The 27,703-nt window shown below is 35.6% G+C and overlaps 1 protein-coding gene across 2 annotated transcripts in view; it reads left to right on the top strand.

The window, feature by feature from the left end:
• The window catches only part of LOC131027770 (polynucleotide 3'-phosphatase ZDP), a 158,151-nt gene that overhangs the window by 103,001 nt on the left and 27,447 nt on the right, over positions 1-27,703 (top strand). For both annotated transcript variants that reach the window (XM_057957853.2, XM_057957854.2), the window contains exons 7-9: positions 6,594-6,675; positions 11,167-11,283; positions 11,449-11,564. In XM_057957853.2, coding sequence (XP_057813836.2) covers positions 6,594-6,675; positions 11,167-11,283; positions 11,449-11,564 — 315 coding nt within the window. The remainder of the gene's footprint in view (positions 1-6,593; positions 6,676-11,166; positions 11,284-11,448; positions 11,565-27,703) is intronic.

Here is a 27,703-nt window from a genome sequence, read left to right as displayed (position 1 = left end):
CCTGTATGCAGATTGTAGCCTACAGTTGGAGTTCGCATTGTAGATGTCGTCTGCAGATTGGGAGGCATACCACAAAGAACACAAATGTTACTTCCTATAACTTGATAACAATTCTGATCTGATCTTATCAATGGTGATGTCACTAGATGCTTTTGATTCCTTCCCTTTATATCTCTCAATTTGAGGGAGAGGTCACACCTCTTCATCATGTATGCCCTCTGGCAAGAGACATACCCTTTCACCATTAGCACCCTTTGAAAGAGTGCAACTCTTCATTATTTCTACCATTTGAAAGGGACAAAACCTTTCATAATCAGATCTGCACTTATTATTTAAATCAGATCTGCACTTCTCATTTCCAAATTATCCCACCTCTCAAATGAGGTTTTATTCTCCCTTTTATATATCATTGTTGAGGGAGTCTCAACTTTTCCTTTCATGTCTTTTGACTTTTCATTAACTTGATTAATTTTTAAATAATCATATTTAATTATATCATTTTATATTTTAATTTTATTATTATCATTTATTATTAAATTCTATTTCAAAGTGGGGATATTACACTACAAATATTGTGAAGTTAACTTCAAAACTTTGAATTTAAGCTCAAATTGAATATATATTAATTTAAGTCTTTCACTATAAATTTAAATTTGTAACTTTAATCTTTTTTTTATTTTTAAATTGTAGATGTTGGAGCACTTGGTTAGAGTTCTTCGTTTGTTAAATGGGGATCAAAACCTAGTGGGATATATGTGAGGCCATGAATAGGGCCAAAGAGTATATCATTAATTATTATAAGGGGGACTACCTCAAATTTGATCCCATATGGGAGATTATTGATAGGAGGTGGAACAATCAATTGCACCAACCTATGTTACCCCAAGTTTTTGGGATGGGGGAATGAAAAAATGGGTTTCCAGGACGGGTTTTTTTTTTGCCATTTTAGGGGATGACGGGGACGGCTATATAAAAAATAGGGGAAATTTAAAATTTAAAATATATTCATATGATAATAATTTAACATTGGTAAATCAAAATTTAAATCATTCATCATATACATTATACATAGCAATTGAGTTGAAATGAGAGTTAAAATTCATAAATTCATACACATTCATAAGACATAAATATAATTCATTGAATTTGGAATCATTGTCAATATGCTTGTACTTGTATCAATATCAAAATGCCCAAAGGCTGCAAGTTTCAATGAAATGAAAAATATCATATATGTCAAAAGTCTCAAAAGAGTCGAAGACTCAAAAGTAAAACAAAGACAGTATGCTGCTGCCACTAATCTTCATTGAATCTAGAGTCAATGTCATTGTTAACTTCAACCTCAAAGGTTGCATAATCCAACAAAATCCCAACCAATCCCTCTTGTGCCTCGTCCTCATCAAGCTGGGTGGCATTTTTGGGATTAATATTCCACTGTAACGCCACAAAACAGTAAAAAAGAAATTATTTTTGTTGAGTTTGAGTGTTTTTTTTTGAAGAAAAGAGGCCCGCCCAGGGGGGATGACCGGTCATCCTTAGGATTGTTGAGGGATGTCTTGGACATCACTGCCCATCTTGGGGACGACCAGTCATCCCACCTACGCGTGCCTACTATTTTTCGAGTTTCAGAAACATTTCCACCAAAATTGCAATTTTTGGGGACGGCGTGGGCACGTTTCCCATAGTTCTCCTGTCCCCAAGCCATCCCCTTTTTTGAAATGCTTCAAAAAATAGGGGAAACGTGTCCCCAGGTAACACTGCCACCAACCCATCCATGCAGTGGCATACTTCATCAACTCCCATTTTTTCTACTTTGATACCATTTCAGATCCCGATGGAGAGGTTATGGATGGCCTCAGTACATGCATTCAAAGGATTGCACCCCAAGTTGAGGTGAGAGAACTCATTGTCGATGGATTGCAAAGTTACAGGGAAGTAAGTGGTAGGATCTTTTCTTTGGAACTAGTGAAGCAAGGAAGAACCACTCAAACACTAGATATAAAATTTGGGGTCTTTCAAATGAATCTTCCAAGTTACAACTTTCAAATTTACAAGTTCACAACAAATGATATTTTTGATAAAATTTGTTTTGACTTTGCTTTCTAACTCTTAAATATTTTATTTTGTTGAGTCTTGGTAGACCTATTGGGGTCGAAATATCTCAAATCTCCAAAGATTTGCCCTTTGCATCTTATGCCGACCTTGTAGTGCATCTAGTTGTGGGCACGATTGGACCTTTTTTGAGGCCATCCACACAAAGAAGATAAACAAATCAGCTTAAAAATTCCTCAATGATCTTGTCTTTGTGCAATATAATATTTGGCTAGACACAATTAAGGTAACGAACATATTAGATGATCCAATTGATTTGGATGAGATAGATCCTTATAGTGATTGGATAGGTTAGGATGAGCAATATCCATTGTTTACTAAGGATGAGATCTTGATTTGGAGAGGTCGACATTGGACGAGGCGAGTGCAACAGGACATTTGGGATCGGATGACATTGATGAGGTTGAAGAGTCATTCCCACCAACATCTACATTTAGGATGGAGGTCAAGCTACAACTTGACATGCCAAGCACGGCAGAGGAGCCATAGCAGACTCCAAGGACTAGAACCTCTAGTTCTATCTCTCCCCTAGTTTTTAGTAGATCAGGGAAGAGGAAGATGTAAAATGTTGTGTTTTCTTTTAGTTTTACAATTATAGTTTACCATTTTCATTTTGTTTTAGTCTATCAGTCTTCAACATTTCGCATGAGGGTGCCATTTTATACTCTATTTGCATTTAAATCAATCAAATATAGTAGAAAACACTTTTGTATTCATTTATGGACTAATTAGATGCATCTTCTCATTGGATTTTGCAAAAAAATGTGTTTCTAATGAAATTTTAGCAATTATTTTAAGTTGCCTAGTTTTTTGTTGAGTTTTTGCTGAGTCGAGTTTTTTGGGCCTTGCGAGTTTTTGCTGAGTCCGACTTTTCCAACTATGGTTTCAATCTTCTTTTCTCATCCATGTTCAATTCATAAGCTATCTTAATTTCTTGAGCAATTTCTGTCTTTCTTGTTTCTCCTTTTGCAATGGGTATTTTTGATTTGGAATTACAATAATCCTTTTATCCAAATCTAATGCTCAATGTAGACTTGACTTATAATCGCATCTTTTTGAGATTCTTTTTAGCATCGTCCACTTTTCCATTTGTCATCCACTAAGTGCTTAACTCCTTACCAGGGGTTAGCTTAGTGTGCCCTACCATAGAACATCAAATCACCTTTTTATTTGTAATTTATTTTTCCTAAACACTATTTCACCACAATCCCATCAACTACCAGGGTACCAACAATGGAACAAAATGTTGACCATAGGCAGTGCAAACTGTACTTTTAAGCTCTATTCTATGTCAATGTTGCATTTATAACCTAGTGTGATAGATAAGAAAAAGGATTAGAATATACACAGTGGATTATAACATACACAAATAAAATAGAATATTCATTCATATAACATATTTGCTTGTCAGATCTCTTAAATCATATCTCCATTATATTAACACATGTTACACAATCATCAGTTCTTTAATACATGTTCAGATCTTATACAATATGCTCTTAGATATTTCATTCTTTTTTCTGTATATATGACTCATATACATTCTCTTATCTCACTTCTTATGGTTGTTATCTGTCTTGCATATCATATGTCTCTCTCTTCCTCATCACTTACATCTTATATGCGTTTATATGTCTATGGCTAAGTATAGGGGCTTGTCGCTCTTTATGCTCCTGCATTGGAATGCCTTTCTATAAGTGCCACAAGTCAGTTACTGGTGCTGCACCATTATGTCTTTGTCTTGTAGTCTTCAGCTTGCTCTGTCTTGTTCGGGGATGTGTCTATATGCTGCCAACATTTGGTTCCCTTGCGGGTTTTTTTCATTAACCTCCATCAAGCCATTCTTTTCAGATCTCAATCTAATGGGAATAACATGGCTCCGTCTTGCCAACCTTTCTTGCAATACTTTTCTTCCTCATATTCTTTACCCAAATAGAGTATCAGATGCTCACCTGTAAGGATGTACATGGTATTATGTTTAACTGATGCATTTGGTAAGCCAGAGCCTCGGTTGAAATCTTACTTGCTTTATTAGACTTACCTAAATCCAGATTTTGTTTTACATTTGGAGAATTTGCCTATCCTGATTCAAGCTGCACATAAATCTCTTGATTGCAACCCTATTAGCCCTATTTACAAGGTGTAATGGGGCCACTATTGCATGAAACCTAGACAAAGGGGGAACTACACTGTAGTTGGCAGTTTTGCTATAACTAAGAAATAATATGTAATAACGTATAGTTGGCTATGTAATGACATTTGTTTTTGAGTAGTTGTTGGCAATTTGCGACTGTTGGTAATCTTAACCAATTGCCAGGTACTATATATGTACTTTATAGGTAATCATTTAACTTTTGGTGCAAGACCTTAAATAAGAATATGATTTTAGTAATACAGATTGGTAGCTGGGGAGAAAATAGTGTTACTTGGAGACGCATCTTCGGACCCTTGGGATGCGTCTTTGGTCTCCAAAACGTCTTCGGAGACTGCTAAGGTGCTTAGTCATGGCGTCTCCCCGACGAAGCCACGTCTCCTGTACAATTTTTTAACGTCTCTCGTCCTAAATCTAAGTCAAAATGCATCTAAAACAAGAAAACTCGGTGAGAAAATGTAAATAATGCTGACAGGAAACATAAGAAGTCTCCCACACAGTCTCCTGAACTTGGATAATAGCATCCAAATCTGCACATATATATAATGTTGTGCTGCATATGATGTGTTTCTATTCATAAAAATATTGCTCGACTCTCATATAAACCGTGTGACAATGTGTATCTCCCTTACTTCCATCTATTTTTAGGGTTTTCTTTTATTTCGCTTTTTTTGTTTGTCTTTCATACAATTTAAATTATACATTTTAATTTTTTATAATAATGGATGTTTATAAAAAAAAAATTACATTATTAACATTAGATTTTTATTAAATTTTATAACATATAATAAATTAAATCCTGAGTTACCGGGTTCGGCCCCCTAGACCCCTGGTACTGGTCCGGTCCGGTCCGGTCTGGTCCGGTCCTGGTTCGGGGTTCGGGTCCGGTTCGCTTGTGGTTCGGACAGGGTTCTGTATTCACAGGCTTGGTTTGAACTAGGGCAAACCCAAGAGGACCTAGGTTGAACCCAGGGGTCTAACAGCCCAAAAATGGATTTTTTTTTTGCAAAATTAAATTTTTTTTTAATTCCACCACATAAAAAAAAAAAATATGACCCTAAAAGTGAGTTTTAAAACTTTAACTTGGCTCATTTCACACAAGCAACATGACTACAAGCAAGGGGAAACGAAGATGTGGGATATGGAGCCAAAACATACTGATTTGGATGATTTCACTTCTCAGCTTGTTGCATTTGATGACTCAGATGGCGAGCAAACTTAAAGTGCAAGTGCAAGTGTAAGTGGCATTGGCATTGGCATTGATTCATCTAATGTCAATGTCAATGACGAGGAGGAGGAGAATGAGGATGACGAATTAGAGAATCCATTTGATGATCAAACTTTAAATTGTTGAAAGTTGAAACAATGATACTTGAATATTTTATCATTTTGATATTAAACTTGATGTATATGATGCTGTTATGGTATGATCATGATGCTATGATTACAAATTTATGTTCGTTTTGTTGTTTATATGATGCTATGTGGCATGCTAATCTTAATTCATGCTTATAGGCTGCATATATATATATATATATATATAATTTACATGGTTTTGTACTAACGAACCCAAACGAACCTAAATCCCTTTTCAAAATTTTGCCGTACCGGCGTACCGGAATATTTTAAAATATCATATAAAGTTAAAAAATTTATAATAAGCTAAACAAACATAATATGAGATATTTTTTCATTTTAGAATTAACAATTTTAATTATTTAAATCAAATTTTAAATTTATTATTGTTTTTAATTATTTAAATCAAATTTTAAATTTATTATCGTTTTTATTTATTATTTATTTAAATTTAATATATATATATATATATATATATACAAATTTAAATATTTAAATTACTATTTTGATACTTTTGTGGATATATTACTTATATTTTTAATAACCTACACATTTTTATTGTAAAAATACATTATATTCATATATTAAAATTTTTAATATGTATTATATTTATTATGTTATATTTTTAATATTATTTTTATTATGTTTTATATATTTAAAGATTATATTATTATTTTTAATTATGGCATCTCCAAGTATCCCCTTCTCGTATTTTTCAAAAATCGCCGTATGGGTACCGGTATTAGTCTCCAAAGTCTCCATGTACCCCTGTTTCCTGGTAACGTTGGGAGAAAATTATAATTATTGGTTCATTTGCATTGTGGTTTATACAGGCTGATTGTATGGTTGTTTGCTTTCTTTTATCTAGGATTGAAAACCTGGGTATTTTAGGCTTCATGTTTTTGCTTCAAATCACACTATTTTGCAAGATTCACAACCTCTGAAAGCTGGTGATTTTTCTTTGTTGCTGTAGGGTTGGAGCAGATGCCTGGTCACTCCAATATCAATCTGTTCCTGAAAAATTACAGAGTTACCACAACAAAGGCTACAAGCTGGTAGGTGTTTCATTATAGGTTTGTTGGTTACATCTAACTGCGCTTCAAACTTCTTGTAAACATCTGTTCAGTGAAACGTTCAAGAACAAAACCAAATTTTTTTATCATCATACTTCAATTAATCTACAAATTGACTGGACAGTAGTTAGCTAATTAGCTCCATTATAGGTGTTTCATTACCGGTTTGTTGCTAGCTTCTTAGTGTGTTAAATTTTTTTCGCTAGTGTCTGTTCTATTAAAATTTGTTTCTTTGATCAGGTCCAAGAGAGAAATCTGTAGGTTTCTATTACCATCCAATGGTCTAATCAAATTTGACTGGCTCGCAGTTAGCTGATTAGTACCTACTATTGGTGTTTCATTGCTGGTTTGTTGGTAAAATCTTACAGTCCCTTAAACTTCTTGTGTTGGTCTGCTTATTGAAACTTTGTTTCATTGATCAGGTTCAAAAAATAATTCTAGGTCAATTTTGACCAGCATGCATAACGTCAATATTTGAATGGACTGTCTAGAAATTGGCAGTTTAGTTCTTAGCCTCTTAAGTTTGATTACACGTCAAAGCTACATTACTGGGTTCGGCATCCGGAGCCCGGATGCGGGTCCGGATTCATGCTGGGTCCGGGTGCAGGTTCGCTGCAGCAACAAAGGACTCCGCTGAACAATGATATTGTTCGAAAAATAATTCTTTCAAAGAACTCCCAATGCATAAAGTTTATAATAAAATATTCACCACCAGTTCTTATTAGCCACATAAATATAGTTTACAATATTTGTCCAGTCCACACTGATAAGAACTTACAGCTTCTAACGAAAAATGAACAGCAGGGAATTAAATTCATTGTGCCTTGACTCCATTCGTTCATGCCTTGATCATTCATTCCTGCCCTGATCATTTGTCTGGCGGCAATGAAGTCCTCTAAAAATAGAGGAACATATTATTTATAAAGTAACAAATTAAAATTAATTTTTTTTATATATCTTTCTTATAATAAAGTAACAAATTAAAATTTTGATATATCTTTCTTATAATATAGTAACAAATGCACTTTCCCAGGAGTTGTAATTTTGATATTTATTATTTATAAAGTAACAAATTAAAATTAAAATTAGATTTGCTGAGCATCCTAAGTGGCTGTCTACTTGACTGTCTACTTCAGATCATACTTGGAAAAAGTCCTTTAAATCAACCAACCTCAAGTTTCCAATGCTAAATCAAACGGGTATGCCTTTATATGTTGTATGTTCAAATGTTAAATTAATAGGGTCTATCATAGGTTGCTATGGTCTGATATTTCATATCAGACCTGAGCTTTTGTAATCAGACTTTTAATCAGACCCAAACTAGTATTAAATTAAGCTCATTTGAAGTTGGGTTATCATTTTCCTGTTGGCAAAGGAGTATTACATGTTTATTGCTTGATTGTTTATATATTTGCATTCAAAACACTCTTGAAAACATCATTCAATCACACAAAATCAGTACAACAGTTCCAGACCAGAATTCAGTGGCAGTTCATAGTGCCCCACACCAGGGTTGGACATTACAATTTCCAACAGAACCTACAAGGCCCAGAAACTTCCTCTTTCATGCTTGAAGCATTATCTATAAAAAAATTCCTTAAAACTATAATATTTGCATGAAACATACCAGCTCGAGAAACTTAGTAATTCTTGACAGCAATGAGTGTACAATAGTTTAGAAATGAAATCACACACTCAGAATTAATTCGCGCAGATCATTAATGAATAAGCATAAAAGGCACTTAATACTTCAGACTAATATTCAGATGTTTTCCAGCTCTATTTTTTGCTAGTTCAGTCCCTTATACATTGATACACATCTGTGCACTGTTTAGGAAAGTATAGCATACAATGACAGTCTGATTTCGTGTAGACAAACCTCCTATTCGCTCAGCAAACATGATGGCATTCTACTTGTATAAGTATCAACTCAGATATTCAATCTACCTTTATATAGGAGAAGAGATAGGCGATCTTAATCTTCTATATATGTGGCTCTTGGGTGGTATATATGGGTAGCGATGGAGTGATTAGATGCTTGAGTTGAGAGGCACAAGCAGTTGCTATCATGAATTCTTCCAAGTTTCATATGATCTCTATTCCACCTTTGAGCTTATGCTGTCTTGATGATTCTGCATTGATGTCATATCACAAACTCGAGTCCCACCAGACAACTGGAAATCATGTGGTCTTCTTCATGAGCTATCACTGAGTCTATACTCCTGAGATCTTCCTTTAGCTTCCTCAATGTGTCACACCTCTAGACATCACTGTGAATCAGGAGCAAGACGAGTATAATGTTTGATAGATGTCTGGCAGGGGTCCTGTCCTGCCAGTTGATGGAATCTGTCATGTTTGCATCTGATTTATTCCTGCTGCATTCGTTTAATGTATAATTAACCAAATAAACTTCGATGCCACTTATCATGAATTGACCCTCTATATATAGTAAACTTTGTATAAGTTGGCCTCTTGAATAAACTAACCCAGAACAGTTAGATGAGTTGGCCCAAGAGCAAATATAAATTTATTTAATAATAATCTTTTAATAATAACACCATAGTCAACCCCTTAAACAAATTAATTAATAATTTCATTTATTATTAATTTTTAATTTTTTTTTGTTCATTTATTTTATTAAAACATTTGTAGCCGACCTCTCATAAAATCGGGGACATCACATTGCATTCACAGAACATGGATTTATTCATATTACCTTCATGCACTTATAAACATATAAACACTTAACAACCTTTGTAATATCTTTCTGATATATTTTTGGAATATCACCCATATATCAAATAATACGCTTGAGATGGTAGCTAGTCTTATGGCATGACATGATAATATTTGTAGAAATTGTGATTAGTATATTCTCCTTTATGATTCTATGAGATACAATTTCTTCTCTGTATTGAATAGTTTTCTTTCTCTAGAATCAGTCTTCTCTGTCCAATCTTGGCGGGTCTTCTGCTTAAGATGTCTTGTCTGTCATTACCAAGGTAATAGTAACCATATAGATGGCTCTATAGTCAATCTCTCTGCTCTTGTGCAAAGCCATTTGCATGTAATCTCACCTTGTGCTTGTTCACTATGCTTTCATTGCGTGTCCTTGTTTTGATTTCAACCTCTTTCCCTTGAGAATAATCAAATTAATTAACCAAAGCCATGAAAAGTTTTGAGACATTCAAATTTTTACTTGTTTTTCCTATATGCATCCTTTTCAGAAGCTAACTATCTAGTTCTTCTGACTAGCCCCTGCTCTCCTATTTCTCTCTTTCAAAATTGTACAGTTGGGCTATCTTAGCCCAGGCCACTCTCCCAAGTATGCCATTACACTTTGTATTAAGCCTTTATTTGATCAGCAAGGATGTTCTAGACTTCAATGTAGACTAGAGCCTTGTTTTCCTTTGGCCATCTTCTCTTGGAAGTGTCAGCAGTCAGTTTTGATAAGGGACCTTTTTCTAACATGTTTTTATAAGAGGGCTTTTGTACATATTGATTTGTCTAAGGGTTTACATTGACTTCACCTGTCTCTTAGATGGTTTTATCGCTCTCTAGTTTTAGGTTTAAGTGCTTTTATTTGTTAGTTAGGTATTGCCATAATTTCTTTCCTTCCCCAACTTGGAGCTTGTTCAATGCCAAAGACTGCATATAATTGGTAAAAGGTTTTCCTATAAGTTCTTAACTAGCCTTTTATTAATTTCTTAACTTTTTATCCAATATATTTTCCGCTCTCCAACATTGTTTTATGTTTAGGTAATTTATAAACCACTTCTATTTTTTAAGTAAAGGTTTTTTCAGTTGGATGGTTGGCAATTGCAAGAACCACTAGGTTGACATGTGTTTGTAGTCAAGTCTTGGACACGGATGCATAGCTGTTGTGTGCATTCTTCAGGAAGATCTGACTATCAACTGTACTACACTGATTTCATGTGAATATATGTATTTGTTCCAGATATCTGTACTGTTCCATATTTCTTGTATGCGTGTTTGTCATACTACAACTGTACTGTTATCCTTATATATTCGAGCTGTGCAACCTACATTTCTGTTGCTGTTGCCAGGAAGTGATTCTAAGTCAACTGTGTAATACTTACCACTATACTAACATTGTTTTGTTATCATTGTGTATTCTAGCTAGGTGATCTTCATATGTTGTAAGGCTTTTATCTCCCCTTTCACATATAGTCACATTTTGTTTGTTATTATGATGCAGAAAGACTTATTATATAGATTCTGAACATTGAATGCTTATGAAATGCTATAAAGCAATTAATGGAAGGACAACTGCAAGTGATCCAATTTCAAAGGCACTTGAAAATCTTGTTTTGATGATTCTATGATTTTTGAGACTAATTTTTTGTATTTAGTCACGCTTATTGATATCCATTGCATGTACATTGTTGGAGACTTCTGATGGCATGAAATCCAGGTTGCATTATTTAAGATATCTAATGGCATGAAATCCAGGTTATCTTTACAAATGAGTCCAACATTGATAGGTGGAAAAATAGTAGGCAGAAGGCAATAGATTCTAAAGTTGGACGGTTGGAAGGATTCATCAAACGAGTTGAGGTTCCCATACAGGTGATTTACATGATTTGCAATTATAATATTTGAATTGACAGTGCTTAATTATTTTTGCTATATATGAGCGTATATTCTCTCAATATTTTTACCTTTTGCTTAAGATCTAATATCCATATCTCAAGGATAAAAGTTACAAGCACTATTTCTTGTTTCTGGTGGCAGATTTTTATAGCTTGTGGAATAGAAGGAACAGGTGATCCTTTCAGGAAACCAAAGCCAGGAATGTGGAGGTTAATGGAACGGCATTTCAATGCTGGAATTGCTGTTGACATGGAACAGTTATGTTTTGTTTATTTTAGACATACTTTCCACTTCTTCTTTTCAAACTTTATTAAATTATCACTAATGATTACCTCTACTCAAAATTCATGGACATTACTATTGCTCACTTCATCATGTTGTGAATTGTTTTGAGCTTTAAAAAACCTAGCAAAGCATTCCTGATATATTGAGGGCTTTGGGACATGCTCTGGTGGGATTTACTATGATAACCTGTGCCTGTGGTGGAATGAAAACCAGTCAATAAATTGTCTCCTTTTACAGCACTAAAGCTTGAACAAACAGTACATACTTTGAATCCAGCAGGGATCTGTGAAAGAAAATTTAGTAATACTGAAAACAAGGTTAGGATAAATAAACTGTAAATGATATTCAAATTTATATTCAAGTCTGAAATTATATATATTATTAATATTCTTTACTGATATTTTCTGTTTCTATGTCACAGGTTGCTGAAGATAACATTAATTATTTCGATGCTTCTACAGCACTTCATTGACATATACTTATAGTCTATGCTCACCGATCAAGGCATGCCTTGACCAGTCATGTCTTTTGACATGCCCGATCAAGACATCGGTGCATAGGCACCGCTTCAGTTAATATTACCACATTAACATGTGTTATACCGATAACTATTGGTCACGTCATTTATCCTTTATCGTGTGTTATACCGATATCTATTGGTCACGTCATTTACCATATTAACATGTTTAGACCGATAACCATTAATAATCGGGGCACGTCAAGTAATATAGTCATCCGATAAATGATCGGGATAAGTCAAATATAATCATCAGATAAATGATCGGTATTAACATGCGATTAGGATGATAACTATTATAGTTATCATATGATAGCATCAATTGATGCTATCATATGGTAGCTATGATAATTATAAGTCTGGTCTGATCACAACATGAGTAATATTATCGATTATGCATATAGGATGATTATAACAAGTTCATTTATTTAATCATGAGGTCTATATTTATATTGTAGTTATATCGATAAGGTAGATGATTGAATGAGAGATAAATGAAGTTTCTCATTCAATCATTTATCTTACCGAAGCTACTAAGTTTCAACACTCCCTCTTAGCTAGGGAAGATAACTAGAGACCTATGAAAATAAGCATCATATTTCTCATAATAAAATGTATTACATGACTACATAATACAAAGGATCATATCACATATGCTTGTGACATGATGCATCACGTAATGAGTGACACAGGAATATATCACATCATCTCGTGATATAGATATCACATAACACATGATATCAGTATCACATAACACGCGTTACCTTGGATATTAAATACTTGAGAATGTTGAATTCCCTTATATCTAGGTTATGGCATGTGCATTGACATTATGCCACATAATGTCTACCATAACATATCATGGCACATCCATGAGTCAGAGTGATATTGTTGTCCTCAATTTTTGATTTCAAAAATTGGACTATCATATAGAAATTTTTGTTAAAAAATGAAAATTTTTACTCTATGGCATGCTTCCCAAGTCAGAAATTCGCCCCATCCTTGGACTGGATCGATCGTTAATCCATCCCCAAGCTATGTTTCGAATTTCGTCGCGTTTCGAGTCCGTTTGCTATGTTTTTGCTTCAATGTAGGGGAATTTTTCGATAATTACCAGTAACTGGTAATTTGTTTTTCAAAACCCCCTTGAAGCTTTTAGGCTTGTAGGGGAATTTTTCTGCAACTGCAAGTTTTAATAAAACTTGTAATGAGGGTTTTAAAACCCCCATTACCAATATCTTGACTTTAGTGTTTATAAAACTTGTAAATGGGATTTTAAAACCCCTTTACATGTCTTTATAACTTAAAGTTATTTTTATAATGTTAAAATAAAACTTGTAAATGGGATTTTAAAACCCCTTTACATGTTTTAAGTGAAATCACTTGTAAAGGGAATTCTATTTCCCTATTACAAGTAATTTAACTTGTAATTTCTTTTCTAAAACCTGAAATTTGCCTTAGAGGCAAAAATATGAACATTTTATGAAAGATCCTTGATGGATCCCTTCGCTGATCTGCTGTAAGTCTTTTAATTATTTTTAATTGAATTTCTTGTTTATTACTATAATCTTCCAGAAATAGACAAAAGTTGCGGAAGGTTGAATTCTTTTTATGTCTTGATAGTTTTTCAACAAGTAATAATTGAAGAACAAGTACATGAAAAGAGTACTGGAAATAATTGTTCATACACAGCCAAATCAGAATCGTACCAAGCAGATTTCTGATTATTTAAATCAAATAATTATTCAGAGAGTGATTCCAAACAATTCCAGGAAGATTACAATAAGCAATGAGTCCAACCTGGATGAAGAGTGAATACTTTAATAAATAAGGAGGCTGCCGCAAACGTCCAAAGCTCTTACATAGCTCCAGGTGGGAAGAGAAATGGCTGCAAAGTACAGCCGTACGGTTGGTAGATGATACCAAGCTGGAAACCCCAATCTCCATGTTGAACCCTAACTCTGTCCACTGAATCCTCCAGAAAAGATGTCGTACCAACTCTAAGGCACTGAAAACTGAATGCAAGAACCAAATAACCACTGTGCTGGGGGCTATGTCCCAGACAGGCAAGACCCTGGGGTTTTCGTCCCAGATGCTGAATCACTCTCCAGAGCAAATTCTCCAAATCAAAGATGAAAATGTGTAAAAGATGCTTGATAATTAGGTTACCATCTCCTTATAACTCCTTCCCTCTAGCTCGAACCCTAACAGTGTATAAAAAGTGCGCTTAGGCTTATAAAGTCTTATTTCTCATTTTTTAGTCGCCAAGTATAGAGAAAACGCCACTTTTTTAATATAAAAGAATTCTGTTCATCAAAAGGGTCCCTGACAAATGGGAAACATTTAGAAAAGTTCAAGACCTTTCCAACGAGCTATAACTCATGGGCATATGCATCCAAATGAAGCCAAAAACCCCTTATTACTCCAAAATGGCTATAAAAATAGCCTTATTTAATTAATTAAACGTTAACTTAGGAAATATTTAAATATATTAAAAATATAACCCAAATAGCTGCAGAAGGCTCAAATGACTCCAAAAGCTTGAAACGGAACTTGCCACCTGTTTGTGATTGAAGTCGGAAATCATGGATCCATTGGCAGTCTTATCTCTAAAATCTAGGGATGCTCCTAGAAACTAGGAAACATACCCAAATCTTTTGAAACTGAAACCAAGGAATAGTCTCATGGAAACCCAACCCTGGATACTGTCATAACCTCCTAAATAGTAGGAATAGCCTCCACAAATGTAGGAACTGCCTCCTAAAATAAGGAACTGCTCCAAACTGGTCTACTACTGCCAGAACACCAAATCCCAAACACCAAATCCCAAACACTGAATATCCTCACTGAGTCTCTATCCAACACTGTCAGCTCCAATATGGAAACTGCCACAACCTACTAAAAAGTAGGGAATCTCCCTAAAAAGTAGGAAGATCTCTCCAAACACCTGTAACTGCTCAAAAAGATCCTGCTCTACTCCTTGGTCCCCCAGGTGGTCATTCAGTCAACTGCCAGTTCTCCCTAAAAAATAGGAGACCTCGTCTGAAGGTTCGAAACGGCTCACAAAACCCCTGCAAAGCTCCATGACCCTCAGAATGAGTCCCCTAACCATGTCGTTGACCTACGCGAACTCGAATGGTAGGTCAACCCCTGCTCATCTCATGTCACCTAAAAAAGGGGACATTACATTTTATAAAACTTGTTGTTTTGTTTCCAAAACCCGAAATTCTTCCATGCCATTGCAAGCTGATTTGGGTTCGAATTTTTTGGAGGAAATGTAGGGATTCCTTCCAAGTGTGGATTTGTTGCAACTTTGAAGGATTCAAACCCATTTTCCACGCATTCATTAAACCATTTTTCGCCATTTGTCTTCTTCAAACGTTTTTACTGAATCTTGCATTTATGCGAATTGCAATGGTTTGGGGGTTTGAATCCATCTACTCCTAAGGCGTTTTTCTCTCAACCTTGAATGTGTTGGATTCTAAGCATTTATTAAATTGTTTTATGCGCATTTATGGTTTCGGATTTGCAAAAAAGGCCCTAAAAACAGTCACGTTTTTTGCTAAAAATGCAACATTCTTCGCCTATGAGGTATGCTTTCAATCCTAAATCGTTTTTTCTTTGTCTTGTATTTAATGATGAATGAGATCAGTTTTGAACCATTTCATTAGCATTTTTATAGCAAATCGGTTTTGCTTTTGTCACAATGCGTGGCTAAGTTTTTTCCATTGTTTAAATTCTATTTAAAGGGCTTCATCTTCCATGTTGGGTTGATTCTCCAAGTTTGGATTTCTTCTCAACCTTGCAAGGTAATTTTTATTTTTGTATTTCTTTCTTATTTCTTTCCTTGCATTTTCTTGTTTAGTTTTAGTTTTGTTCATGTTCATAACGGGTTTATGAGAGGAAATTCCCCATTTTACAAAGAAATTTGTAAAGTAAAGTTGTTCTTCCCTTTTGTAATTCTCCTTCTTACTTGCATTCGGGTTTTAGAAACCCGATTGCAAGTAAGACGAAAATTTGTGTTCTTCCCCTTTTTGAACAAAGACTTAACCTTCTTTGGTCCAAAAAAATCAAGTTTCAAAATAAGAAAGATGTGTTCTTCCTAATTTGCAATCTTCCCAATTTGCAAAGAAATTTGCAAGTGTGAAAAGTTCTACCTCAAGATGTGTTCTTCCCTTTTTGGACAAAGACTTAACCTTCTTTAGTCCAAAAATCAAGTTTCAATGACGAAAAAATCAAGTTCTTCCCAATTTCAGGTTTTGAAATCCGGATTGCAAGTTGAAAGTTCTTCCCATTTTGGCATGACAAAGTTCCAAGTGATCTTCTTGAAATTCATTTTTACCTATCCGTTTCCAATTTCCTCATTTGTACTTATCATCCTCGCCATTTCCTACTTGCCTAAATACCATTTTTTCATCCATTCCTTCGATTTTCAGTTTGTAAATAAGTTTGCATTTGGATTTAGAAAACCAATTGCAAATGTGTTCTTCCCAACTTCCAAACTAAAAATTCATTCTCCTTCCATTTATTCATGCTTCGTGTTTTGCAAGTATAATTGTATTCGGAATTTGGAAACCCGATTACACGTTTGTACTTCCTTCTTGTGTACTTGCAAAACATGTTTCAAAACCCGAAATAAGTCAAAAGCTTATCTTTCCACCTCTTATATTTCCTCTCACAAAGCCAAAGTATGAAAGTTGAACTTTCCCATTTGGAGGAGTAAAAATGTTTAAAGATATTGACTTTGATATTGCCTTGATACTCTTGGATCTACATTGCAGCATTCCCAATTGTTTTCAGATGACAGATGTACCATCATCTCCCACTCCAAAAAAGATGAAATACAGGTATGACAAATACCAAAATGAAGTTCCGCAGTCACAGGTTTCCTCCTCCCTTGATCATATCAAGGATACTGAGATAGGGCATGTTGACATGTCCGAATTCATACAAAGGATTGAAGATCCAAAGGAGGGGGATATGCAACGGTTGTTGGACAGCCATATCCATCATGCTGCATCTTTTCCAGTTGCTGCACCAGAACCGGAATTTATTCTAGCATGTGCCCATCATTTTGATAAAGAGACACGAGTTATTAAAAATGATGATGGAGAAGTGATCATTCGCCTGGATGCAGAAGCTATAGAGAGGGTTGTCAAAATACCTTCTGAAACCATTTATATACAGATCTCCAAGAAAAGTGCAGCTGAATACTTTGCCAAAAGGGAGAAAGACTGTAAGCGTCATATCAACAAATGGATTCATGAACCTCGCATTGCGCTTACCAGATGGACAAAGTTATATTGATCTGATTTCAAGAATGAGATCAGTGATACTATTAATCTTCTCAGTCGTATGATGGGATTGGAACATTCCAATGTTTTTGAACCTTGGATGTACCAGTTTATTATGTTAATAAGGCAGTCTCAGTACATCTGTTGGGGTGAGATCATCAGTGATGCTTTGTGTGAACAACTTGCAATCGTCTCTACTACTTTCACCTTCTACATGAATTCATATCTCGTGTATATTGCTGCATCACTTAGACATTTTCCAGGTCTTTCCACCAACGGCGACCTCATGCTTGTATTGGTTTGGGAATACTATGATCAGTTGCTTCTAAGATCAAGTAGGTCTCATTTCAGAAGGGTTCAGGACGCTTTCTTTGGTCATTACCTGTGTCAATTTGACAAGAACCTGAAGAACAAAAGAGTCTCAGATGAAGCATGGGAAAGGGTGAAAGAATATGGTTGTTTGTTTCTCCAGTTTCCAACTTTTACCTACATGAGAGTTGGATGCTATGGCGGGAAGCCTTACATGCTCTCACGATACCCAACCGATAAGATTATTCTCATGGAATTGGGAAGGCAGATCATGGCTGTGCAGACACATTAGTCAGTTAAGCACAAGGTTGGCATGGGTATTTCTTCGAACAACCCATTGAAGACTGGTCAATATTCTCTAATGACTTCAATCAAGGCCAGGGCTATGGAGACCGAGTTGCAGGAAATTAGACTCAAAAGATTCAAACCTAGAGCTGATTTCGATTACCGAGGCATGAAGGAGAAGATCAAGAAGACCTTCATCCATGTACATCGGATAGAAGATATCTGGGTTGATCTCTACACCGAAAAGGAGATTCGCAAGATGGATTACTGCCGACTCACTGCAGAACAGATTGTGGATCTAAACCTTGTGAACGTGCCACAAGGGATGATTGATGATGGCAACATTCTTGATCCTGAGTTTGTCAATCAGAATGTTGATGAGGCTCCACTTCCTTCTATCCACTGGTCCCATAAGGAAGGCACTTCTATCTTGGATAGATTTCAGTCAGTTCTTGCCAATACCAATATCTGGCTTAAGAACAATGGTGTCAAGCTCATTAAGATTAAGGCTGGGAAAGAAGATGATTCTACAGGTCCTCTTGGGCGGAAGTCTGAAATTCAACTAGACAATAAAGAAGGTGCATCCTCTTCTAGTACGAGGATCAAATTGCGAGTCAGCCGTGCAATGGTGCTTCCTCCTCAAGAAATAACAGTTCAAGGCAAGGAGAAGCCACAGTTGGAAATTCATGTGATTGATCCTGAAGCTTTAGAGGAAGAAACTCAATTTGATAATGCTCCTCAGTCGCTTTCTACAGAGTCCCCACATAATTCTCTTTCTTCACTTCCTATTGAGGTACCCATGTTTCCTCCTGTGATAGATGTGAGCTCTCAATCTGCCCCTTCAGTTTCAGAATCTCCGTAGAATGTTCTTCCACTTTTAGCAGCAGAACCATCTCAAGGTCGTTCTCAAGAAAATTTGTTGAATATCTTTTCAGATGATCCTTCATATGTACTTTTGTCTGATATTGATACTTCTATGACCTGTTTTGATGAGTTCATGACATCTTCATCACATCCTGTCATCACTCAGCAGACTATGGTGGCTATTCAGACGGGCACTTCTCCCAAGATCACCACAGTTGTTCAAACAAAAACTGCTTCTCCCTCTATCCCAGAATTAGAGTTAATGGCTTTACCTCCATGGCTGAGTTCCTTCACTACAAAGAGGAAGAAGCTGGTGATGTCACCTGATGCCTTTGACTACCAACAGTTGAAACAATCAAAACCTAAAGCTATTAAGAGGGCAAAGACAGTTTTGAGGGTGATCGTTGATGAAAATCGGATGAGAGTGGCAGAAATCGCTGAACCAATATCAGATAAACCAGTTGAAGAAATGCAAGCAGCTGATTATCGGATCACCAAAGTGCAACTAGGTAAGCAAACTCATGAGGTTGTCAAACATGATGCTCAACAAACAGTGGCTACATTGGTACAACGGTATGATGAGGTTTTGACCAAGAAAGATCAATTGGAAGTAGAGAATCAAAGACTCATGGCAGCCATCCAAATTATTACTCTACCTTCAAATGGAGAAGGCCAAGTAACTGTTTCTTCCAAGGCCGGTGAACCAATCCAAGGTATCGAGAGAGCCGCCCAAAAGGTTCAAGCCTTAGACACCTGGGTTGATCAATTGCATGACTTATGTTCACAAGTCATAAGACAGGTATTTGAAACAATAGTTAAATTGGAAATCATTGAAGATAAGTTGAATCAAATCTTGGGTGCTTTCAAACTAAATTTGGAGAAGGTTGAGAGAAATTTAGTTTCTTGGCGAAAGATGCCTCAACATCAGTTGGGCGTTCTTCAGGTGCATGACGTAATTCTTTCCAGAGTCATGTACATTGAATACGAGGAACTTCTGGAGAACAAATCTCTTGTTCTCAAGTCACTCATTGAAGAAATTGATGAGACCTTAAAGTTGCGTGAAGCAGTCTTTCAAGATGTTACCTCCCGTTGTAAAAAGGCATCCTGCGACATTTTAAATTAGAATGATGAGTTGCTACCCGAGGAAGAAGTTCTTGCAGATCTGCAACTCAAGATTCATGATGAATGGAGAAGTGAGCAATTCTCAGTCGCTTCCATTCAAATATTGATTAAGTATCAAATTGAGTTGCAGGAAATCCGGTCCGCATTGGAAAAGGGCAACTCCATGCTATGCCAATGCCATGATGTTATCATAAAGACTAGGGTGGTGGCTATGAACACTCATGAACCAGATCCTGATGATTTGGAGAAAGTTATTCAGAAGTCCGAATTGTTGATATCTTCAAGAGGTGCAACTTAAGTGTTTTTAACACTTGTTGTAAAATTTTAAAATTGTAATTTCATAATTGTAGTTTCCCTTTCGGCAAGTTTACTTGTAAAAACGTTTTTGTAATTGCAAGTTGTCATCACTTGCATTTTTGTAATTTCAAGTTAACTCCTTACTTGCACTTTTGTAATTACTTGTAAGGCAACTACAAGTTGTGTCCGATTAGGACTGTAGTTGGAATAAGTCTTAGTTAGTTAATGAAGTCATAATTAGTTGTTGAATAGGTCTTGGTGGTTGAGGGAATTTCTCAAGTTAGTTAGGATCCTCCCACCTTTTTCTCAAGGCTCCTCTCCTATAACTAGAAGAGAGGGTCCTTTGTAATCTTTATCTTTTGGGAAAGCAAGCAAAAACTCTGCTAAATTTACAGCAAGAAGTCTTTGAGCTTATGTATGTGAATTGAAGGTTTTGAAGAATAATAAAGAAGGATTACTCAAGTTTTGAGTCTTTGAGTTACAAGTTTGAGTTTGACTCTTTTTATTTCTTCTATGCAAAGTGTTTCTAAAGGAGCTTAGTCCAATCTGATTTGAAGTCTTTGAGCTGCAAGTAGAGAAGATTAATTAAAATAGGAAATCTCTAGAAGGAGCAGCAAGTCTTTGAGCTTGTGTCTATTCTTGAGGGAAAAATTATTGTTTGATGAGAAATAGCAGCAAGTCTTTGAGCTTGCATTAGTTCTTGTCTTTGTGTTGAAAGAATAAATTATTCCAGTCTTTGAGCTGTTGTCTTTTATTCGTTGTAAAATTTAGTATAGCAAAGGATAGATAGGACTTCTAATAGTCAAGTCTTTGAGCTTGATATTGCTATCCCGTCTCGAAGCAAGTGACGGAAGTCTTTGCGCTTTTAGGAAACTTCATTTCCTTTCTCTCATTTTACTTGAAAGTGGTTACTACTATTCATATTCAATCGCTATCCTTTTCTGTGAAGAGAAAAGTATATTGTCTTTCTTGAAGAAAGAAGGAAGACTGTTGTCCCATCTTGTTTTTATTTCAGTTTTAGTTAGATAGGGGGAGCCTTCCCTTAATTAGGAGAGTTTTTACTCGTGTGCTGTGGTTGAAAGCACAATTTTGTATATTTCCCCAAGTGTACAAAATTTTCAACCAATAGATATCAAGTCAGCATGATATCAACATTACAAGATTGTCACCTCATAATGTTTAATACAAGTCTTCATAGTCTAAAAGATCGTCACCTTTTAGAATTGTACACAGGGGGTGGAGCCCATAAAGTCATAACACGACAAAAGAAGTTTACACATTAAACATCTCATATATTAATACAGATTACAAAAACTGATTATAACTCAATCATACCAGGACCTTTTCTGAAGTGTTCAACTTTTACTCTAGCTAGAGGTTTGGTCAGTATGTCTGCTGTCTGGTCTCCTGTACTGATATACTGTAACTGAATCACATTCCTATACACCATATCTCCCACATAGTGATAACTCAATGTGTTTGGATCTATCATGAAATACAGGGTTCACGGAGAGTTTTATACAACTCTGATTGTCACAATGAATTATAGTAGGCTTCATTGGTTCTCTGAATAATCCTACAAGTAACTTCCGTAGCCATACAACTTCTCATGCAGCCATGGAAGTTGCGATATATTCAGCCTCTGTAGAGCTTTGAGCTACTGAAGACTGTTTCCTGCTAATCCAAGATATCATGGCTGAACCCAAGCTGAAGCAGCACCCTGAGGTGCTTTTCCTGTCAGTCACACTTCCAGCCCAATCTGAATCAGTGAACCCATGAAGATTCAAATCAATATTCTCATACTTTAGTCCATAGTTGAGAGTGCCTTGAAGGTATCTCATTATATGTTTTATTGCCATAAGATGAATCTCCTTAGGTTCACACATGAATTGACTCAAGGCATTTACTGGATAATAGATATCAGGTCTAGTATTGACTAGATACATTAATGATCCAATCATCTGTCTGTAGAGCGTAGGATCTACCAATGGGGAATCTGTTGCTGCCTCCTTCAGTTTGTGAGGATTAGTTTCCATGGGAGAAGTTATCGGTCTGCAGTTCATCATGCCAAATCTCTTCAATATGTCTAAGGTGTACTTCCCTTGATTAAGCACAATATTGTTAGAGTTTTGCCAAACTTCCAATCCAAGGAAGTAATGTAGAAGGCCTAAATCCTTCATATCAAACTCCTTCTCAAGGTCTTTCTTACATTGATCAATAAGGTGATCTTCTCTTGGAATCAAAAGATCATCAACATACAAGATCAATATCAACATATCATCTTTGATTCGTTTGAAGTATAGATTTGGATCTGCATCATTCTTTGAGAATCCCAATCCCATGAGGTAGCTGTCAATTCTTTCATACTAGGCCCTGGGGGCTTGTTTCAGTCTATATAGGGCTTTCTTTAATCTGCACACGTGATTCTGCATTGTGGATCTCAAACCCTTCTGACTGCTCAAAGTAGACTTCCTCAATTTTCCCATTCAGGAAACCAGTCTTTACATCCATCTGATGGACTTTCCATCCTTTGGCTGCTGCAATGGCTAGTACTGCTCTGAGTGAGGTGTATCTAGCAATTGGAGCGAAAGTCTCATCATAGTCTATTCCCTCTTTCTGTGAGAACCCTCTGGCTAGAAATCTGGTTTTATGTTTCTCTATGCTACCATCTGCAACATGTTTTAATTTGAATAGCCACTTGGATGAAACAACAAATTTTCCTTTTGGTCTAGGAACAATTTCCCAAACGTCATTGTTTAAGATGGATTGATATTCCTCTGACATGGCATCTTTCCATACTTGATGTTTAAGTGCTTCTGATACATTAGAAGGTTCTGATTTGGAGAGATCATTCATTAAGGCTACATAGCTAGTGAATCTTTGGGGCCTCTTACTTTCTGTAAAGGTCCCTGAAGGAGCTACGAAGTTCCTTGCATCTTCCACTGTTTTGTGAACCCATAATGGTCTTTTCTTAGGGTTTTATTGGTGTGGAATCTGAACTTCATTCTCATTCTCTTCTAAATACTCTCTCTGAACTTCAGGAATAGGATCCTTTTCTAGGTCTTGTATAAATAGCCTTTTCTATGTCCTAGGGTTGTAGCCTTCTTGATGGAAGAGTTTTGTGGTCATACTAGAACTTTACCATTCATAAATGTTATTCTGTACCCATCATCTTCAAATGCAGATATGGAGATTAAGTTCCTCTTGATGCTAGGAACAAATAGGACTCCAGTGAGTTGAAGAGACATGCCTGTCTTCATCTTAATGGTGCAGGTACCGACACCTTTTACTGGATGTGCAGAGTCATCACCAATGGTTACTTCCTCATTGGTTTCTTCTACCATGGAATCCAATAATTCTCTATACCCAGTGATGTGTCTTGAAGACCCACTGTCAATGATCCAGGTGTTAGATTTATTGGATACTTGACTGGAGAGAGCAGAGTAGAATACATGCTTCTCGGAGTCAGATTCTTCCATTTTAACTTTTGCAAATGTAGCTTGTTGTTTGATTCTATCTGGACATCTTGCTGCATAGTGTCCATACTGATCACACCTAAAGCACTGAATGTGAGAGTTGTCTCTTTTAGATGACTTTTTTTCATGTCGGTTCTTTCTCTTCTTGAAATGTTTCTTCTTGTTTTTCTTGTTGGAGTTGGTATTTAAAACATGGAGATCTTCATCTATGTTCTTTTGTTTGATCCCCTTCTAATTTAGCCTTGACTCCTCTTGAAGACAATCTGCTCTTAGCCTATCAAATTTCGGATATTTAGCTCTTGCACCGATGCCTTGGACGAATGTCTCCCATGTACTAGGCAACCCATCTAGAGCAATGAGCGTTAGCTCTTTGCTCTGGATCTCATATCCAAGTGTTGCCAGTTCATCCCTTAGGGCTGATATCCGCATAAAGTATGGATTGATTGACTCCCCTTTGTTCTTATTTATATGATTTATTTCCCTTTTAAGAGCTAGGGTTCTACTTGCATTATTTATCTCAAATGCACTTTCGAGTGCTTTGAATATATGATAGGCAGTTTCATGCTTTGTTATTATTGGCATGATGTGATTTCTTCGTCCATCGACTATGATCTTCATAGCCTTTTCATTTCCCTCGATCCATGTTGATTTGTCAGGTTCATCCTCTGGTTCTTTAGATTCAATTTTAACAAATGATTCAACCTTGTTTTCTTTTAGAATCATTTTAATTCTGAACTTCCATGCTGAGAAATTGTTGCCTCCTTCAAGTTTGTCCTCAAATTTGATAGCATTAGCCATGGGAAATATGATGTTTATATCTTTGGTTTGAACTTCTCAAATTTGAATGCCTCAGGTTTGATCAACGTGGCTCTGATACCATGTAAATGATATTCAAATTTATGTTCAAGTCTGAAGTTATATATATTATTAATATTCTTTACTGATATTTTCTGTTTCTTATGTCACAGGTTGCTGAAGATAACATTAATTATTTCGATGCTTCTACAACACTTCATTGACATATACTTATAGTCTATGCTCACCGATCAAGGCATGCCTTGATCGGTCATGTCTTTTGACATGCCCGATCAAGACATGTCTTGATCGTTGCATAGGCACCGCTTCAGTTAATATTACCACATTAACATGTGTTATACCGATAACTATCGGTCATGTCATTCATCCTTTATCGTGTGTTATACCGATAACTATCGGTCACGTCATTTACCATATTAACATGTTTATACCGATAACCATTAATAATCGGGGCACGTCAAGTAATATAGTCATCCAATAAATGATTGGGATAAGTCAAATATAATCATCAGATAAATGATCGGTATTAACATGCGATTAGGATGATAACTATTATAGTTATCATATGATAGCTATGATAGTTAGAAGTCTGGTCTGATCACAACATGAGTAATATTATCAATTATGCATATATGATGATTATAACAAGTTCATTTATTTAATCATGAGGTCTATATTTATATTGTAGTTATATCGATAAGGTAGATGATTGAATGAGAGATAAATGAAGTCTCTCATTCAATCATTTATCTTACCGAAGCTACTAAGTTTCAACATAAACAAAGCTGTATTTAGTCATAGCATGTGTTGATAACATTCAGATGACATATAACATTCCTATAGTTGGTGAAATTAGTTGTTACCATTGAAACTCTCTATTTTCCTTGGATTTTGGACATGCTGGAATCGGTCTTGTATTTTATGGCATTTGAGACATGCATCAATCCTAAAGCATTTCACTATCAAAATTAGGAATTATTAAGACTTACTTTTGTAATAAAGTCACTTGAGTGACTTAATTTAGATTAGTTTATTATTTTTAGATTATTTATCATGCATTGTTTTTAATCACTCCAAACTCTATATAAGGAGGTGTTTATCAATGTAATTGTAGATTGAATTTAAATTCTAATAGGATATTTTGTGTTTTATATCATTTCATAACATGGTACTAGAGCAAGTCACATGAAAAGGTTTGCAAATTGAAAATCGCAAGCAGATGCAATCAAATATTTATATGAAATCACAATTTTCTCTCCTAGTTGAGAAAAGAGGACCATTGTAGGAAATATAGAAGATAATCCTCAAATTGACGTAGCATTATACTCAAATCAAAGATGATTTGATAAGGACAAAAGGAGGACAAAATACTACTATTGCATGAAAGTGAGTCAATAGCTTAGAATCACACAAATCAAACAAATGATGTTCTCAAAGGAAAGAGCAAGGAAGCTAATGTTTCGATTGTTGAAGTTCCTTTGGATATTGACAATGGTGAAGAAGTTTCTTTTTATGCATTTTAAAGAAGTTTAGTTCTTTGAAGATAGCAAGGAATCTAGTATAGGTAAAGCTTAGTATGGATGGTTTCCTAGTTAGATTGGGAGTTTGTGGATCGTGGGAGTCATACCCTTACGAGGGTTATGAGACACCTTTATGGAGTTCTATGAGTGTAGCTCAACATGGATTATTGTCCAATGGTTTGGGATCCGTGATTCAGGAGTTCCAAATGTGATAATTTGGGAACTTGAGGATTTAGCTTGGGAACTACACCTTTATGAAGGTTTCGAGGTAGCTTGATAGAGGTCTACTTGGTTGAAGAACTGTTTTAAAAGAAAAGCTTTTGAAAAATTCATGGTTCCGAGTGTTTTTAGTTTGCTTGTGTTAGTTTGGTTTGTTTTAGTGTAGTAAGTCTTAATAGGGGGTATTAGAGATAATTAAGACATAGATTTGTAATAAAGTTACTTTAGTCACTTAATTTAGATTAGTTTATTATTTTTTAGATTATTTGTCATGCATTGTTTTTATCTTCACTACATGATCGTGGAAGAGGGGGAGCTAAATCGTAGGAAAAAGAACTGAAAAAATCAAAATAGTAAGTAGTTGAGCAAGTGGAACATAAATCATCATGACTGTCCTAACACTAAAGAAGAGATTAAAAAGTGGGTGGTAGAAAAATTTAGGAATGTTATGTGGACAAATCATCTAGGCAGGAAAAAAGTATACTCTATCAAAGAGTTTAACCCCACCTGGGAACACAATGAAAAAGTGTATTTGAGATCCGCGATCAACAGAAAGGCCAAAATTCTAATTAGACAGTTAAGGATGGGGTCTCATCATTTGAGATGTGAAACTGGTAGATGGAAGGTCCCCAAAGAGGACTGGGAAGAAAGGACGTACTTTTTCTGCAGTAAGAGGGCAGTGGAGACAGAATGGCATTTCATCAAAGAATGTGCAGCATATGACGATATCCGCAATCAGTTTGTTAATGAATTAAAGGTGGATAGCTTGAATGAGCTTTTTGAAGAGACAAGAATTCACAAAACAGCGAGTTTCCTAATAAAGATCCACAGCAAGAGAGCCAACATAGAAAAGAATTTGAAAACAGGCTAGCATGTTTCATCTTGGTCCCTTAGACCGTTGGGTCTCGTGGACGTCATTAAAATTCCTTCATTCATTCATACAAACTCTATATAAGGTGTTCACCAATGTAATTGTAGATTGAATCTAATAGAATATTTTTGTGTTCTACTTTGTCGCATAACAATCATGTAGAACAACCTCTTCCCTTCTTCACCTGCAACATTTATGCCTTAAATTTGGGGGATTTGTGACCTGAATAACTGAAAATTCTAATGTTGGCTTTAGCAAGAAGGAAAGTTACATAAGGAGCATTTTAACAAGATACCTAATGCATATACTCTCTCTTAGCTCATCATTCATCTCTTCATATTTTAGAAAATTAATGCGTTCTCACCTCATCATTAATTTTTCATCTCACTCCATTAACTTGTTAGTGCCCAGACCTTTGAATAATATAAGTAACTAAGGCACGTAACTGGACCTTTTGGAGCAATTCTCAGGGCCAAATTCTGTTGAATGAAGCTTTGCATCCTTAAGTTATATGATACATG

The sequence above is a fragment of the Cryptomeria japonica genome, chromosome 5 (assembly GCF_030272615.1).
Source record: "Cryptomeria japonica chromosome 5, Sugi_1.0, whole genome shotgun sequence".
Lineage (NCBI taxonomy): Eukaryota > Viridiplantae > Streptophyta > Pinopsida > Cupressales > Cupressaceae > Cryptomeria > Cryptomeria japonica.
Note: the sequence above shows the minus strand (reverse complement) of the source record. Positions and strands in the feature narration are given on the sequence as shown.